Here is a 19,457-nt window from a genome sequence, read left to right on the forward strand (position 1 = left end):
TAAATGTCTGAGATATTTGACATCATCTTAAATTATTTTTTATTTTCTGACTCAGTAAATAAATGTAAGTACAAATTCTATGAATGTATGAATGGAAAATGTAAGATGTATAAATACATGATTATGTTGTTTAAAGGTAGGACACATAAATATGACTCATGAAGTGACATTTGACATGTAATGTGATATTAACAGGATAAACGAGACGTTTAACAACATCAGCTCAATCACAGCGATGAGGAATGATTATAAAAGTTTGGAAAACACAATAGAAGTGATTTCTCAGATCTTCTTCTATCTGACGTTTCTCTTCGGAGTTCCAGGAAATGTCTTTGTTGTGTACATCGCTGGAATGAAGATGAAGAGGACCGTTAATACAATATGGTTCCTTAATCTAGCGATTGCAGACCTCCTGTGCTGCTTTTCTGTACTGTACTTTATAATATGGTACTTTATTGATCACTGGCCATTTGGATCTGTCGTGTGCAAGATTCTTCCATTTGTTATGTATGTCAGCATGTTTGCCAGTGTCTTCATCTTGAGTTTGATTAGTCTGGATCGGTTTACACAGGTGATCACTCCAGTTTGGGCTAGAAATCATCGCAGTCTGTTGCTTGCGCGACTGTCCTGTGTAGCGGCCTGGATCCTGTCTATAGCTCTTAATGTGCCCTTTATGATATTAAGAGAAACTAAAATAGAAGATAACAAAATGTATTGCATGTCTGTTCGTAGAGACTTTCAAACATATAGAAAGTTGATTATCATCAGGTTTGTGTTTGTTTTTGTGATTCCTCTCATATGCATCGTCACATGTTATGGATTCATTGCACGAAAGTTAGGCAGGAGTCGTTTTCACTCTGGACGAGCGTTTCGCATCATGTCGGCTGTTATTGTGGCATTTTTTCTGTGTTGGCTGCCGTATCACATTGTGTATTTGATCTTGATATTTGGTGTTTATCAAATTGTCATGATGGCCATTAGACTTGCCCCATTGGTCGTCTCTTTGGCGTATTTCAACAGCTGTCTGAATCCAGTTCTGTATTTTTTCATAGGGCAGGATATTAAGGAGAAGTTTAAACTTTCATTAAAGTTAAAACATGTTTTTGAAAGAGCTTTCTCTGAGGAGGAGACACAAATACCACAATCCACCGAGACACAACAAATACAATCATTATAGTTTGAAAAGTAAATAATTTATTCAGTCTTTTCTGATTAATAAATATTTTGTCTAAATAACTTTTGCCAAATCCTCGTCTATGCAATTTTCTTTTTGAACAACTTCTGCAATATTTATTTTCTTTTCAAAACTATCACATATGGCGATCTGAAATGTCTGATGTGTAAAATGAACTGATGTAAAATGATAAAACATAACAGGTTGTGTATTCTAGCACTTTTAGGAAGTGTGTCTGGTGTCCTGTGCATTTCATTTAGATTTATTTAAAGTATCAATAAGTCATTTTTTATGTTTAGATTAAAAATATATTCTTCAGGTATACTGTGTAAAAACATCTGCAGTGTAACGTGGAGAATATAGAGAAGAAATTTGGCAAATAATGAAAAATGAGAAAAAATTAAATATATATAGCAAAGCTTCTGTTTTTCTTTTTTTTTTCAACGATTACATTTTATTTGATAAATAATTGTTTATGACTATTGAATGGAGATGAACTGGTTCATGGACACGGGTGTAGATTTAGCTTGAACATTGGGGAGTTGCAGCGTGAAGCACTTACATGTTTCCATTGATCATGGTCTAAATATTATTTGTGCATATATTGAATGTTTATAAACTTACATCAGTTCTTAACCATCTTTCTGACTGACTTTAAACTGATAGAGAGAGAGAGAGAGAGAGAGAGAGAGAGAGAGAGAGAGAGAGAGAGAGAGGGTCAAAGCACTTACCTTACGGACCATGGGGATTTACCAGGCGGAACCGTATCCATTGAAGTCCCCAAATCGCCTTCAGTGTCAACCAGAGCGGCCTCGTACCCGTAGGTATAAGGACCCGTGAAAAGGAAAGCCGCGACCGCAACGTTGCAATGGTCATATTCTCACAGCAAAACACTTTCCCGGACATTCAGCTTCATCATGCCACGTTGGTGGAATGACCTTCCCAAATCCATCCGTGAAGCTGACTCACTCTCGGTCTTCAAAATTAAAACACATCTTTTCCATGAGCACTTAAACATTCACTCATAAATAAATTAATCAAATAAATTCTTGTTGCGCTTTAATCTGTTTTTAATACTATTCTGATGCTAGTGAAACTTTATCTCTCATTAAAATGATTCGATTATGTTTTCCTCTTTTGTAAGTCGCTTTGGATAAAAGTGTCTGCCAATTGAATAAATGTAAATGTAAATATATCACCTTTTGTAATACTGATCTCACAATATACTTTGAAACCGTTTCAAACATGAGATCACAAGAAAAAGTTTATAAAATCAATAAAAATGTTAAAGCTTTTCAAATTCATGTAACTGCCCCAACATTATATAGCACTTTATATCCCAGTATTTTATTTCATTTATTTTTATTTAGTTAATTTTCTGTTTTAGTTGTTGTTATTTTCTGTTTCATACACTCTGAACTGTTCCACAATGCCTCACATTTGCCTTGAAAACAAAACAAATCACTGTGGTTCTACGGAGAGCGCGAAGGCTCAAATCTAGAGTTTTTAACGCGCTTTATGTTGTATTCTAGAAATTAAAGGCAAATGTCTAGTTATATTTTTGAAAAGGGCTAATCCCAAACGATGAGGGAGGCGCGCTTTACCTAAAAGCTCGCCCCCGAGATGCTGTGCTCGTACCACTGAGGTTCTACGGAGAGCGCGAAGGCTCAAAACTAGAGTTTTTAACGAGCTTTATCTGTATAATGTTGTATTCTAGAAGTGAGAGGCACATTTCATAATAGTCTAGTTATATTTTTGAAAAGGGGTAACAAGAACCTATGTTTGTTGCATTTTTATGTCTTATTGAACAAAACAACCTACTGTTATTTCTATCAATATATAATATATTTGTGAGAGTTTTTATTTTTAATATTGTAGACTATTGTAATAAATGCACGTTCACTCACATAACTGTGAGTTTATGGTCTAAATATGCTACCGTTCTTACATATTTATTTTTTCCCCTTTTTTTTTTTTTTTTTTTTAATGCAATTGCGTGATTTGCCCACAAGAGAGCGCCGTTGTCCACTTTAGTTCAGCTGTAAAAGTAAATTAAATCTGTAGGTTTTCAAACCCAACAAATGCACTTTCGCCGAAGTTTACTGAGAAAACTAAGAAATTGTAGATAAAACACATTTTTTTTAAAAATGTGTTTGCATAAACATTTTATTAAACTTATTTTCGTATGATATTTTTAGAAATCATGGATGATTTTGTATATCTTTTAAATTAATTTAAATAAATGTAAGACATTTTTTTTTTTTATAAATCTCACGTACCCCCTACAGTACCGCAATGTACCCCTAGGGGTACGCGTACCCCCATTTGAGAATCACTGCTCTACAGCCAGATTTTCTGATGTTAATTGTATTTTTTCCCACTTGTTGTCATGTGTAAGTTGAATGTCAAAATGTATATTATACCTGTAATCCTGCACATTCCTTGATACCAAAGATCTCAATTATTTAATATACAATTTGCTGCTTATTTCATTGTTACAGTGCTTAACTATTATATTTTTAAATATAGCTTGTAAATCCTAGATTATACATCTAATACTTGATATTTGCACATTATCTGGTATCAAATATTCTACTTACCGTGACTTTAGTATTGGCTTATTTCATTCCATTCAGTGCTTAACGATTCTATTATAGTTTGTAAATCCTATTTCATACCTCTGATACTTGATATTGCACATTAACTAGTACCAAAAATTCTACTTTCATTCCATCACAGGCTTAACTGTTATTCTATTGTTACATATAGCTTGTAAATCCTTGTGCCACAGGTCAGCATTGCAGTTATAATGGTATATTCTACTCCAGAGCTTTACTCTAAATTATTACCACTTATCCTATTCTTAGAAATGACTTGTAAATATGATGTTAATACCTCAAATTATTTGGTATCCTGCACTTTATTTGGTACCAAATATCCTCATTGCTTGTGTTTACTGGTAATTATTTTCATCCCAGAGCTGACCTCTTTATATTATTAACAATTATTGTAAGTGTTACAATAGTGTTTTTTTTTTTTTTTTTAATTTACCAAAATCGAATTGGAAACCTGCATGTTCTTTAGTGTGTGTTTGTGTATATATATATATAATGTTTGTATTTTTCTGTTATTTATATTTCAGTGATCTGACATCTTGTTTCAATGACACTGTACTTTGAAATGTGGAATTAAAACGCCAAATGGAAATTTGTCTGGTTTGATCAATCATTATTCTTGATAAACTGCATGTTATAAATATTAAAATAGCGTTTGCCTCCGACGCCCTTTTGACAGTTGATTTATTATTTGTGCCTTCATTTAACAGCGCACAATAAAACCTGTGTTTTATACCATTTTTAAAGCATCATATTTCATTCAACGTGGGTGGAGGTACAATATCTGGGATTCCACTTGGCAGGGTCGGCCCTGGCCAATTTGCTGCCCTAGGCAAGATTTCACCTGGTGCCCCTGGAATCACAGACAATTCCACCACTGATCATTGTGTTCATACACTCACACAGAAACAAACTGCGCAGCTTTGTCTTGTTTTTCTTTATTTTGAAAATATTTTGGAAACAAACACACACACACACACACACACACAACTAAATTATAAATATAATATAAATAAATTTATATTATAAGATTATTGCGGGAAAAAAACACAGAAACAAAAAGATACACAAAAAATAAATAACTATACACAAACTGGAATGCAAAATGTAGCAAATGTTCTACAGCCTTACTCTCCTTGCCTTTCTAGCAGCAAAGTCATCTATGATATCATCATAAGACAGCTGTTGGGAGACCACATGATTTATGCTAATGACTGAAAGTCCACTGAGACGTTCTTGAGCCATTGTAGATCTCAGGTAGTTTTTAATCAGTTTGAGCTTAGAGAAGCTCCTTTCAGCAGCAGCGACGGTAACAGGTAGAGTGGCAGAGATTCTCAGAGCGACCCACATATTGGGGTAAATTTCCGTCAGCTTCTTCTTGTGCAGGAAAGTCAGGAGCTCAATGTTTGTCATGTTTTTTGATGGCAGATGTGGAAAGTTTTGCATTTCCAATACAAGTTCCCTGCCATCAATATCTGGCTGTCCATCATGACTTAAAGCTGTGCTCAGGGTCTGACAGTGCTCTAACAACTCTTCTTTGGACATGTTGGGAAAGTTGAGGAGCACTCCAAATTTAACAACAATAATATCTTAATAAAAACCTAAAGTAATATTGACAAACTATATATCATTTGAAACCTCATGTTTGTTTTCATGCCAAGAGTTCAAAAGATAACACCAATTAAATTTTATGAGGAAAAAAAGGTCTGAAAATGTTTTAAATATAAAGAAAGATATTATGGATTCTCGATTTGTGATGTGGTTGCGAGCTATAACGCAAATATGTGCTCTTTTTATGCATTTATTAGCGGTTGAATTCAAATCAAATACTAAATACTACAATTAAACACACAAACAGCAAGAATAATTACATCTGGTATTCATGCACAAAACTGTATTGAGCACTTCTCTAGCATACATACAGTAGTTACATTTTCAAAAAATTAATTTTGAAAGTGTTTGTTTTCCAGTAACAGTTAGATGGTAGCAATGTCCTACTAACTACACATGACTAATTTAGCCAATTCAAATAAAAATACCATAAAATAGTGCACAAGTTCAACTAACTGTCATGATAAGCTATTTCAAATTAGCAAACGTTACTAGCATCGATCGTCGAACTTCCTGCTAACTTATGCATAATGCAACATAGATAAACAGATACATCACATTCATTACCTCTATCTTTATCCCGTTTTTCTTCCTCTTCCCTTGTTTTTTTTCTTCCCTGGGCACCAGAGGGCTTCGGTCTTTTTGACATAATGATAATTTATCTGTGAATTCGGCCATCCGTCACAATATCAAACAGGTAATGGATGTCTTTAAGTGCAGCAGGGCGGGGGGGAGATTGATACATCACTCGGACCGGGATCGGGAAAGCAATGTAGTTATGTTTTTGTGGGATGATCGCTTTTTTTAATATATATATATATATATATATATATATATATATATATATATTCTTTTTTTTTTAATCTGTAGTATTAAAGTTGTATTGTTAAAAAAAAAAAAAAAAAACTCCTTTGGACGCTCAGGCGCCCCAAGGGGTGGGCGGCGCCCCTAGCATTTGCCTATTCCGCCTATGCCACGGGCCGGCCCTGCCACTTGGGCCACTGGCAGGTGCGTCCCAAAATTGACAAGACCTGCACGCCCCATGACCAACAAGAGGGGGAGACAGTTCCTGTGGCTGGCTGGCTATTATAGGAGATTTAATTATTCACCTAATTATTCGGATGTCACCAGCCGCGCTGACTGATCTCACTAAAAAGGGAGATCCAGACCCGGTCCAGTGGACGGAGCAGTGCCAACAGTTAATCACACAGGTTAAAGCCGCACTTTGCGGGGGGGTGCTTTTACATTCACCCTTGGGGCCATGCTCTTGCAAGTGGTGAAGGGGGAGGAGCGCATTGTGATGTACATTAGCTGCAAGCTCTCATTGAGGGAGACGAAGTACAGCATTGTAGAAAAGGAGTGTCTCGCCACCAAGTGGGTGGTCCTCACTCTCCAGTGCTACCTGTTGGGGCGGGCCTTCACCCTCTGCTCGGATCACGCCCCACTCTAATGGATCCACCACATGAAAAATACCAATGCACTGATCAAATGTTGTAAAGATATATATATATATGCAAAATCGAAGCCAATCCTGTATTCCAAACATCATAAATAATGCCTTAGAAGGGCACTTTGAAGGGAGAACAATTGTGACAGTCACACTGGAAGACCATTTCAAACTGAACTTCCAAAAAAATAACTTTGAGCACCACAACTTCAAGCTCTCAGTGTGTATAGTTTAGTCTTTGCATTTACATTTATTCATTTGGTAGATGCTTTTAACCAAAGCGACTTACAAAAGACTTTTTGACAGACTCTTTGACAGCAATAGGTCATAGGTGTGACGTTATCACTGCGTGAGGAAAGGGATGTGTGGCATGAGATAAGTGTCAATTGCGTGACTGGTTTGCAGCCCTGGTTTCTACAGACTCATCTTGTGACCACATCTGTAGAATTTCTTCATGGGTAATCAGTATTTAGAGGTCTTCCTGTCATTTCTTAGATCAGTATCACTTGAGCAGCCAACAAGGTAAGTAAATGATATCATAAATTACCAAGATATTTGACTTCTTAAATTATATTTGATTATCTGACTCAAAACATTTATTATTACAAATTCTATGAATGTATAAATGGAAAATGTAAGATGTATAAATACATGATTATGATGTTTAAAGGTTGGACACATAAATATGACTCATGATGTGACATTTGACATGTATTGTGATATTAACAGGATAAACGTGTCGCTTTGGACAGCATCAGTTCAATCACAGTGATGGAGAATGATTACATCTCAGTGATTTCTCAGATCTTCTACTATTCTGACGTTTCTCCTCGGAGTTCCAGGAAATGCCTTTGTTGTGTACATCGCTGGAATGAAGATGAAGAGGACCGTTAATACGATATGGTTCCTTAATGGTTCCTGACAAGCTTTCTTGAGGAATTGGATGTCCTGCTGTCCTCCTTGCCAGAGGATGGCAGGCCACTTGTGGTTCTTGGCGATTTCAACATACACCAAGACAAGCCCCAGGCCATTGAACTGAATACTCTTCTGGCATCATTTGACTTGGAAAGACTACACACCACAGCAACTCACAGGTCGGGCAACCAGCTGGACCTCATTTTTACACGTAACTGTACCACCTCTAATATTCTTGTTACACCTTTACATGTCTCTGATCACTACTTTGTTCAATTCAACATGATTCTCCCATCCATTGTAAAACCGACTCCACCTTTGGTTTCCTTTCGCTGTAACCTAAGTTCCCTCTCACCCTCTCGCCTTTCCACTGATGTGTCTGCCTCTCTTTCCACAATAAATGTATTTTCCATGCTTGATGTGAACACTGCCACAGACACACTTAGCTCTACTTTAACAACCTGTCTAGACAACATCTGTCCTCTCTCCTCTAGACCAGCACGGACTACACCACCCAGCCCCTGGCTGTCTGACGTCCTTCGTGAACATCGGACTGATCTCAGGGCAGCTGAGAGGAGATGGCGGAAATCTAAAGATCCAGCTGATCTAGGTAAATATCAGCTTCTGCTCGCAACTTTTTCAAATAACGTTAAAACTGCAAAAACTTCATATTACCAGACCAAGATCAACAGCACCACAGACACTCGTAGCTTGTTTAGAACATTTAACACACTTCTCTGCCCTCCCCTCCACCACCTGACACATCACTGACAGCAGATATATTCGCCACATTTTTTACTGATAAGGTTACAGCCATCAGCAATACATTCACAGCAGCACACCCTGTCAAACACCTGGCTCCTGTATGCAACCCTTCTTTCCCTATGTTCTCTCCTTTAACTGACACTGAGGTCTCTAAACTCCTCCTCTCCAACCACCCCACAACCTGTTCCCTTGACCCCATTCCATCACACCTTCTCCAGGCCATCTCTCCGTCCATCCTACCGGCACTTACACACATAATTAACACATCCCTTCTTGCAGGCACTTTTCCCACTACATTTAAGCAGGCTCGAGTAACCCCACTGCTGAAAAAACCTGCACTTAACCCCACACAGATAGAACACTACAGACCAGTCTCTCTCATCCCATTCATGGCAAAAACACTTGAAAGGGCAGTTTTCAATCAGATCTCCGCCTATCTCTCACAGAACAAGCTGCTGGATGACAATCAGTCGGGCTTCAAAAGTGGACACTCCACTGAGACTGCCCTGCTGTCTGTCATCGAGTCGCTGAGACAGGCGAGAGCTGAATCGAGATCATCCGTTCTGATTTTGCTGGACCTTTCTGCTGCCTTTGACACAGTCAACCATCAGATCCTACTCTCCACCCTCTCTAAACTGGGTATCACTGGAACTGTGCTTGACTGGTTCAACTCTTATCTCTCAGAAAGGTCCTTTGAGGTAGCATGGAGAGGGAAGTATCCAAGCCACACCAGTTACTTACTGGGGTACCTCAGGGATCAGTGCTTGGGCCACTTCTCTTCTCCATATACACAACATCACTGGGACCCATCATCCAGTCACATGGTTTCTCTTACCACTGCTACGCTGATGACACACAACTCTACTTGTCTTTCCAGCCCAACGACACCACAGTGACCGTTCGAATCGCTGCCTGTCTGGCAGACATCTCGGCCTGGATGAAGGAACACCACCTTCAACTCAACCCTGCCAAGACCGAACTCCTTGTCTTTCCAGCCAACCCGGCTGTTGAACACAACATCACCGTGCAGCTGGGTCCAACTACAGTTTCGCCTTCCAAAACGGTCAGAAATCTAGGGGTAACCATTGATGATGAGCTAAATTTCACAGACCACATTTCAAAAACTGCAAGATCTTGTAGATTTACACTCTACAATATCAGGAAGATAAAACCCTTCCTCTCTGTAAATGCCACACAACTGCTCGTTCAGTCCCTTGTCATAACTAGACTGGACTACTGTAACGCTCTCATTGCAGGCCTTCCTGCATGTGCTATTAGACCTCTCCAAATGATCCAGAATGCAGCAGCACGTCTGGTCTTTAATGAACCTTAGAGAGCACATGTTACACCACTCTTTGTCTCTCTACACTGGCTGCCGGTTCATGCACGTTTTAAATTCAAGGCCCTGATGCTGGCATATAACACAGTCACTGGGTCTGCTCCAGCATACCTAAAAACATTTATGCAGAGCTACGTTCCCACCAGAAGCCTGCGGTCGGCTAAGGAACGTCGCCTTGTCGTACCAAAACAAAGAGGCACCAAAACACTTTCCCGGACTTTCAGTTTCATCATACCACGGTGGTGGAATGACCTTCCCAACTCAATCCGGGAAGCTAACTCACTCTCTATCTTCAAAAAACGGCAAAAACACATCTTTTCCAAAAGCACTTAACCGGTCAACAAAAAAAAAAAAAAAAAATATATATATATATATATATATATATATATATATATATATATATATATATATATATATATATATATATTTACATTTCTTGTTGCACTTAAATCTGTTTTGTATACTATTATGATGATAGTGAAACTTTGTAATATGGCACTTTTTGTACCACTGTCTCCCTAAGATGATTCGCTGATGTTCTTCCTCTTTTGTAAGTCGCTTTGGATAAAAGCGTCTGCCAAATGAATAAATGTAAATGTAAATGTAAATGTAAAATGTGTTTAAATGATGTGTCTTTAATGGGGTGCAATGCTTGATGACAAACTTAAGGCTTTATTTTTACCAGAGGCTGAAATGTGTTTCTAAACAGTGACTGAAGCAAACTCAAAGACAGTCGTTCACTTTAAAATGATGAAAAATGGTTTATCAAAATTATTCTTTGGCAAACAGGGTTATTTATACTAAACACAATATTTCATTTTAGTTGTACCGCTAACAAAATGTCTTAAATTTAAAACGAAATAGTATGCGATATAAAATATACCTTTAACACATCTGTTCTGTTCAGTCCTTTCACGAACGCGTCCAAAACGACAATGGCATAAGATCAGTTGACAGCCCCCTCCGCGGGGGTGGAGCGTAAACACTGTTAATTTCACATCAGCATTTTCGCTTAGGAAGTGTGTGTGTGTGTGTGTGTGTGTGTGTGTGTGTGTGTGTGTGTGTGTGTGTATGTGTGAGCGTGTATTTATCACTTTGTGGGGACCAAATGTCCCCATAAGGATAGTAAAACCCGAAATTTTTGACCTTGTGGGGACATTTTGTCGGTCCCCATGAGGAAAACATCTTATAAATCATACTAAATTATGTTTTTTGAAAATGTAAAAATGCAGAAAGTTTTCTGTGAGGGTTAGGTTTAGGGGTAGGGTTAGGTTTAGGGGATAGAATATATAGTTTGTACAGTATAAAAACCATTATGTCTATGGAAAGTCCCCATAAAACATGGAAACACAACGTGTGTGTGTGTGTGTGTGTGTGTGTGTGTGTGTGTGTGTGTGTGTGTGTGTGTGTGTGTGTGTGTGTGTGTGTGTGTGTGTGTGTTTTTAAATAATAATTTAAAACAGTAACATGTGTTAAATTTTGGGTTTGTGTCACGACGCGTAATGTGATGACCCTGTTGGGATCGTGTTTTTTAAAGTAATTATTTAAACAAGATGGCGTCTGATCACTGTTAGATACGGGAGACAGGTTATTTAGCGCTCCATCTGGTGGTGAGCTCGTGAGATCTTTTCACGCCATGAATTAAACAGAAGCCGTCACCTGTTCATAGCTTAAAACCATTACAGGCATTTTATATATATATATTCCTGGCTTTAAAAATGTCACCTTCTCTTAGGAAATGTTTTTAAACTGTTAAGGCAATTATTCAAGCGTGGATCAAACATAGCCTACCAATGGTGTTTTATTCAGTTCTAAAATAGTTTTTAACTAAACACACATTCAAGAAATCGTTAACTCAATTAATGTTTTGTACTGCATATCGGGGATAATAAATATCCGTTCGTCTACTAAAATAAATATAAACAATCAATAATAGACTAATTAAAAACAAATAGTGAGTTAAATTACAAGACAGAAGGCCTTGCATTCGTTAAATATATGGAAAAATCAAAATGAGATCAATTGTTGTCTAGTCTAAGGGAGGTGTATTTTTCTGTTGAGAATTATATAAAAGAGCCATGAATAAAATGTGTTTTAAACTTATAAGGAACCCCAGATTTAAACAGAAGATGGCGTCAGATAGCTGTGGTGTGATTGTGAACTCATGTTACGAAGCGTGAACAGAATGATTACTTGACTTTTAGACCCTTTATATAAAATTTGTATCCATTTTATAAAATTCTTCCCAAACCCACATTTTCCTAAAATCTCAAATAAAAAATCGTGCCCCACTCTGTCAAAGGCTTTTTCTAGATCCAGACTTACCCCCTTTTACCCTCAGCCATCATGTAGCTCATCACGTCCCTTATGCTACAAACTGTGTCTGTTATATCTCTTCCTTCAACCGCATATGCCTGATTTGTTTCAATAATATTAGGTAAAAATTGTTGCTAAAATCTTTGCTAAAAGTTTCAAATCTGTGTACAGAGTACAGTGTTTGTGCATGTGTGTAGTTAGTAAGTGTTTGTATGGTGTGATAATCTGATACAACCATCACACACAACAGGACGCTTTTAACAAATAGCCTGTAAAAACGACTCTTCTTACGGGTCTTCAGGGAAAACAACTTTAGTTGATCACGTCAAACATGAGATGTTTAAACGGCACTCTGGCAAATGATTTTATTCCAGGTTTGGAGAAACATTTATTGTGGTTCAGTCAACGTACTACAAAGTTAATGTACTTATGTGCATTAGTGTAATGTAAAGAAGGACTGATCGTTGAGAATTTGATATTATAATGATACTTAACTTTAAAGTGTGTGTGTGTTAAAACTGACATCTTTGTAAACTAGAATATATCGCAACATTTAAACAAATAACTATTTACAAATGAGGATAACTCTACAACAAACAAAATCCAATTGTGGCAATAGAGGAACTTTTGTGAGTAAATGCATTCCTGTAAACACGTTACTTCATCAGTTATTGGTAGACTTTGTGTTTTTAAAAAAATAAAAATCAGTAAAGCGATGATCAGTTGGCATCACAACAGTACACATTTTTGTTTACATGTACACGTTTCTGAGTGTGGGGTTTGATCCAGGAATGAGTAAATTAATACCAAAAATATGAGTGTCAAAGTAAACTCAGCCTTTGCATTTGTGTTTGACACCCCACTGACGTAACAGTACCATGAATGTAGTTTCAGGGTGTGAATTAGTGTTCAAATATCTTGTGTGTGTATATCACAAGTCATTTGATTGTTGTCCAGTATGCTAGCACCCCATTTCTTTGAAATGTTCACACTTGAATTTACATGGGTTTTATGATAACTGTGTACAGCATACTATAAAAACCTCTGAATTTGAACTATTGATTTAGCAAGTGATTTCTAAAAACTTTCTATTCTTTTAAGTAATTATATTTAATTGTTGCCTGTATTACAAAGAGCAATACTTCTTTAACCACATCTCTACCATGTTTCACAACGTTACATGGAGCACTTGATGGATAAAAAGAAAAAACGTTTATAACAAAATAAACCCTTTTATCTCCCTTCTTTCACACTTTTGGTTGTCACCATGCTGTTCAATGAAAGCAAACCATAAAACACCAGGAAACTCATGGCACCATATTGTTTTGCTGAACAGAATTACACAAGACACCATCAGGTCTGATCAGGGGTGTGTGTGCGTATTCTGAAAAACCTCCCACCCCAGACCTCTGACTTCCTGTAAGAGCTCAGTAGCGATTGAAAGACTTTGAGTGGAAAAATGTAAGAATCTTTGTTACATTTTACAATGAATGTATGGTATTTCATTTAAAATGCTCTTTGTTTAAATACAAGTTTTAAATACATTTTATGTGTTTTGTTCAGCATCTTTAAAGGGGTAATGCTAGAGATATGTTAGACAATCTAATGTTTAAAAACACTTCTCTTTGTCAGAAGTAAAAATGCATTTTATCTCATAGTTAAAATAAAAATGTAGTCAGAATTCTATAAAAAAATAAAAAACTTTGCGTTTTAGTAACATACTGCTTGCTAAAATACTGTTTTTGAAAATAAATGCCATTTTAAACGAGTATAATGGCACGTGTTAAACACCCGCTGCATGTCTCAACTGTGACGCTTGCACACAAAATACACCAGATATTCTGTTTTAAATAAGTTGTGATCACATGTAATGTAATGAGTATTTTTACTATGGCTTAAAATAAAATATTTTTAGATTGACTACCAAATAATACACGTGTATAAACATCGTATTACCAAATGAAACGGTTTAACTCCTTACAGAAGTAAAGAACATATGGTTTGAAAGTGTAAACAACACACCGTTCAGCCTGCTTTTTACAACGAAAAGAAGAAATAGTTATATCCTTTGTAGCTGTTTGATATTGGCATACTTCTGTCGCTCTGTTATTTTATGTTGATATGATGTTGCTTGTTGGTTGCATAGTTTTGAGCATTGTACTTTTTAAGTTTAATTCTATCATTTTCATCAGTCACATATCGAGAAATTGCACTTCGTTTGGCATTCTCTCTCTCTATAACGCTTCAGATCCATTTCAATGGTCTCATGTCTCCATTGCTTTTATAACCCCGCTTTTGTCTCTCATGTTTAAGACATGTTGCTAAACGAACATTGCATTTGTCAAATCTTTTGCAAGTGTAACAGTTGTTTTATTTCATTACTTGTCAATGCCAGAAGATAAATCACACAACCACTCAGACTATTTCACAAAGACAGTTTACTTTATTAAACATCAGATTAATAAGTCCAGGCTGCAATACAAATACTGCGATGCACAGCACACGTTATAAAAACACAACAGCGAACTCAAGATCCACTCAGTTCATTCACAGTTTTACCCAATTCACCGCACACACATAGGACGCAACACCCTCTGTCATGCACAATAGCACTATTACAGCAGGTAACATTATAACATTAGTCGTGATGTGTTCTTTTCGGAGATTCCGGCGACCCTAACTCAGCTTCCTCACGCACCTCCCACGCTGGGATCCCCTCACCCTGACCATCAAATTACATGTTGTGTCATGAGTTCACAATCACACCACAGCTATCTGACGCCATCTTCTGTTTAAATCTGGGGTTCCTTATAAGTTTAAAACACATTTTATTCAAATGTGATCTCACAATTGATCTCATTTTGATTTTTCCATATATTTAACGATGCAAGGCCTTCTGTCTTGTAGGCTAAATTAACTCACTAGTTGTTTTTAATTAGTCTATTATTGATTGTTTTTATTTATTTTAGTAGACGAACGGATATTTATTAAACCCGATATGCAGTAGGCCTACAAAACATTAATTGAGTTAACGATTTCTTGAATGTGTGTTTAGTTAAAACACTGCATTTACTCACTCACAACGTCACATCCTTATCTAGCTAACAGCCTCAAAACACATGTTAATGTTTTAAATGATTATTATTTAAAACCACACACACACACACACACACACACACACACACACACACACACACACACACACACACACTTCCTAAGCGAAAATGCTGATGTGAAATTAACAGTGTTTACGCTCCACCCCCGCGGAGGGGGCTGTCAACTGATCTTATGCCATTGTCGTTTTGGACGCGTTCGTGAAAGGACTGAACAGAACAGATGTGTTAAAGGTATATTTTATATCGCATACTATTTCGTTTTAAATTTAAGACATTTTGTTAGCGGTACAACTAAAATGAAATATTGTGTTTAGTATAAATAACCCTGTTTGCCAAAGAATAATTTTGATAAACCATTTTTCATCATTTTAAAGTGAACGACTGTCTTTGAGTTTGCTTCAGTAACTGTTTAGAAACACATTTTAGCCTCTGGTAAAAATAAAGCCTTAAGTTTGTCATCAAGCATTGCACCCCATTAAAGACACATCATTTAAACACATTTTAAACCTAATAAACACTTTTTATGTCTTACAATTATAATAAAAAATAAAATGACCCACACCCATTACTTTATCATTGTTTTTGAAAAAATAGTGATTGATTAAACAATTCTTACACCATACATTATTTTATTATCTCAGTTTTCCATGAAACATTGTACATCATTAAAGATTAATATTTTGTCTACTCTTTTTAAATACACAGATGGGGTATCAGAACAGACACTTCATACTACTTCCTGTACACAACCGCTGACCAAACATTTCATATCACATCATGAACATCTGCCGGAGGTTAGGTGGGGAGGGGGCGGGACTGGAAGCAAAGGTCAAAGGTGACGTCATCAATCATTTTTTGACACAACGTGTCTAGAAGTTTTCTTTTTTAATCTTTAAAAAAAATAAAGTTGTTTTCACCGTGTTGGCGCACCTTCGAGTTTCGCTGCCGATGCCTTTCTTTCGAGAGCTGCACGAACTGCTTATTATGACTTTCTCCCTATTCATTTTTTGTGATTTTTCTCCCCAATTTGGAATGCCCAATTCCCAGTGCACTTTAAGTCTTTGTGGTGGTGTAGTGACCCTCAATCCGGGTGGCGGAGGATGAATCTCAGTTGCCTCCGTGTTTGAGATCATCAATCTGCACATCTTATCATGTGGCTTGTTGAGTGTGTGTAAGGGTTGACAATAATGAGGACACTGGAGGCAGGTTGCTCCACTCACAGGTAAGGATTTTTAATGAAAGATCTTCAACACTTACAGCTTCACAATTATAATTCTTCAGCTTCACAATAATAACTGTCTGGACCCAGACACTCTCTCATTTTGCAGGTGGCATGGGTGCTTTTATGCCGCTCTGGAAAGGAAGTCGGTGGCAGCCATCTGTGCTCCCTGTCTGTGAACCACCTTGAATTTAAATGGCTGGAGAGCCAGATACCACCGGATACTCCGTGCGTTGGTATCCTTAATGTGGTGGAGCCATTGGAGAGGGGCATGGTCCGAGCAGAGGTAGAAGGCCTGCCCATGCAGTTAGTAGCGGAAGGTGAGGACCGCCCACTTGATGGCCAGACCTTTTCCATGGTGCTGTACTTCGTTTCCTGCAAGGAGAGCTTACGGCTGATGTTCCTCACCGGACGCTCCTCCCCTCCACCACCTACGAGAGTAGGGCCTCCAGTCCTCTGTCTGAAGCGTCTGTCTGTGATAGAAAATGGAGAGAGAGAAATCATTTATATGCAAAAGCGGCCCCCCCACAAAGTGCAGTTTTAACCTGGTGAATGCCTGTTGGCACTGCTTCGTCCACTGGACCGTGTCTGGAGCCCCCTTTTAGTGAGATCAGTCAATCAAAATAATTAGGCTCAAAGGGTCAATTTGGGGATGCACCTGCCCATGATCCAAGTGGAACCCCAGATACCGTACCTCCACCCGCCCAATCGTGCACTTCTTTCAGTTTGCTGTGAGCCCCGCCCACCGCTACGATCTCAGGACTGCCCTCAGATGCGGTATGTGCCGCTGCCAATCATAACTGTAAACGATAATGTCATCTAAATAGGCAGCGGTGTAAGCTGCATGCGGTTTGAGGATACGGTCCATAAGATGCTGAAACGTAGCCAGGGCATTTTGACACCACGTTGACTTTTCTATAAACCACACAGAAATGTACAGACCCATCACTCTTGTAAACTAGAACAACCAGGCTGGACCAATTGCTGTGGGATAGCTCTATTACCCCATAGCATGCATCGCATCCAATTCTTCCTGAACTATATTCTTTTTGTGTTCAGGCAAGCGATAGGGTCGGCTACATACAACTACTACCGGTTTGGTCTTGATGTGGTGCTGTATGAGGTTCGTACGACCCGGTAGAGGGGAGAACACATCTGCAAATTCTTGTTGCAACTTGGCCACCTGAACCGGCCTGAGCTCCGCCCTCTCCAGAACTACCATAGCCAATGTCACAGGGACTGCCTCCCTCAATAATTTCAGGAGGTTGAGGTGATATATTTGACGTGCACCCCCTCTATTGGTTCACTTAACCTCATAATTGAGATCCCCCACTCGTCGTATGACCTCAAGGGTCCTTGCCACTTGGTGAGTAATTTGGAGCTTGATGTGGGGAGTAATATGAGTACCTTATCTCCCGGTGCGAATTCTCGCAGCTAAGCTCCTCTGTTACATGGTCAGCTCTGTCATTCATGAGCTTGGAGCAAATTCTCCTGTGTTAGTGGCCCCAAAGTGTGGAGTTTTGCTATAAGATCAAGAACCTACTGAATTTCATTCTTGCTATATGAAGGTCCCTCCTCCCAAGCTTCGCAGATGACATCAAGCACCCAGCGCGAGCGCCGCCCATACAGCAGCTCAAACGGGGAAAACCCAGTGGAGGCTTGCGGGACATCTCATACAGCAAATAACAGGGGGTCGAGCCACTTATCCCAATTTCTAGCATCCTTGAGCACAAACTTATGAATCATGTTCTTAAGGGTTTTATTAAATCGCTCCACCAGGCCATCTGTCTGTGGATGGTAAATACTGGTGTGAATCGCCTTAATGCTCAATAAGCTTGTTTAGTGTCCGTGACATAAAAGTTGTGCCCTGATCAGTGAGGATTTCTTTCGGAATCCCCACCCGGGAGATTATTCTGAAGAGTGCCTCCACAACACTACGTGCTGAGATGTTGCGTAGAGGCACTACTTCCGGATATCGCGTTATATAATCCACCAAGACTAATACAAAGCGATGTCTGCATGCTGTCCTCTCTAATGGCCCGAGGAGGTCCATGAGAATTCTCTCGAAGTGGACCTTGATCTGTGGAAGGGGGCGCAATGGTGCTTTTGGGGTGGCCGGTGGACTCACCAACTGACATTCATAGCACACCGCACACCTGCTGCGGACATCAGCGCCAATGCTTGGCCGATAAAAACAGGCTATTAAGCGGTTCAGTGTCTTTCTTTCCCCTAGGTGTCCTGCTATCGGATTATAGTGAGCCACCTGGAACACCATTTCCTGGCAGCTCTGCGGTATTAAGAGTTGGGTTGTATCTTCTATTGTGTGTCCTGCATCACTCAATACAACCGCTCGTTTATAATTGCGAAATAGGGATATGAAAGCGTGACATTTGGCCGGAGTTGTTGAGCATCGATTACTCTAACTTGGTCGAAGGCGTGCTTGAGGGTTTTGTCTCACGACCGCTCCAAAGGGAAATCCGCTTCGGGAAATTCCCTGAGGATGGGAGGAGCCACAGCAACTCTCCCCCCTCATGTCATCATGACGTGGAGCTGACGATGATGGCCCTGGCTCCGCCTCCCCTGCCAGAGCATCGCACATATCACATCTCATCGCTTTTATGCAGGACCCATCCGCACATATTACCTTTAATACATTCTTGAATTCAGGCCAATTAGTCCCCAAAATCAGCGGATGGGTGAGACAAGAACTAACCGTGGCCTCCACTCTATGTTTTGTTCTCCGAAATTGAATCACAAGGGTCACCACAGGGTATTTGTGAGTATCCCCATGTACACACTTCACCCTCACCATTTTAGCTGTGCCCAATGCATGGAGTTCAACCAAGAATTGGTGGATAGTTGATTGATTACAACCAGTGTCCACCAACACTTGGTGATTACCCCCCTTGACCCATACCGGTATGCCCGGCTCATCAGGTA

The 19,457-nt window shown here is 38.8% G+C and overlaps 1 protein-coding gene and 1 long non-coding RNA gene across 2 annotated transcripts; both read left to right on the forward strand.

The window, feature by feature from the left end:
* The first annotated feature begins 207 nt into the window (after positions 1–207).
* Positions 208–1,177, forward strand: LOC127636428 (C3a anaphylatoxin chemotactic receptor-like). The gene has a single exon (XM_052116900.1). It carries the CDS (start codon positions 236–238, stop codon positions 1,175–1,177), a length of 942 nt encoding a protein of 313 aa, XP_051972860.1. The 5' UTR covers positions 208–235.
* Positions 1,178–7,805: 6,628 nt separating this feature from the next.
* LOC127636459 (uncharacterized) lies at positions 7,806–9,633 on the forward strand. Its single transcript, XR_007969606.1, has 3 exons — positions 7,806–7,941; positions 8,257–8,372; positions 9,405–9,633. It is a non-coding gene; the product is annotated as an uncharacterized LOC127636459 (long non-coding RNA).
* The last annotated feature ends 9,824 nt before the right edge of the window (positions 9,634–19,457 follow it).

Source organism: Xyrauchen texanus, chromosome 44 (assembly GCF_025860055.1).
Source record: "Xyrauchen texanus isolate HMW12.3.18 chromosome 44, RBS_HiC_50CHRs, whole genome shotgun sequence".
NCBI classification, from domain to species: Eukaryota; Metazoa; Chordata; class Actinopteri; order Cypriniformes; family Catostomidae; genus Xyrauchen; species Xyrauchen texanus.

Excerpts from the sequence above, each read along its gene's own strand:
- LOC127636428 (XM_052116900.1), top strand. The coding sequence starts at position 236 with ATGAGGAATGATTATAAAAGTTTGGAAAACACAATAGAAGTGATTTCT.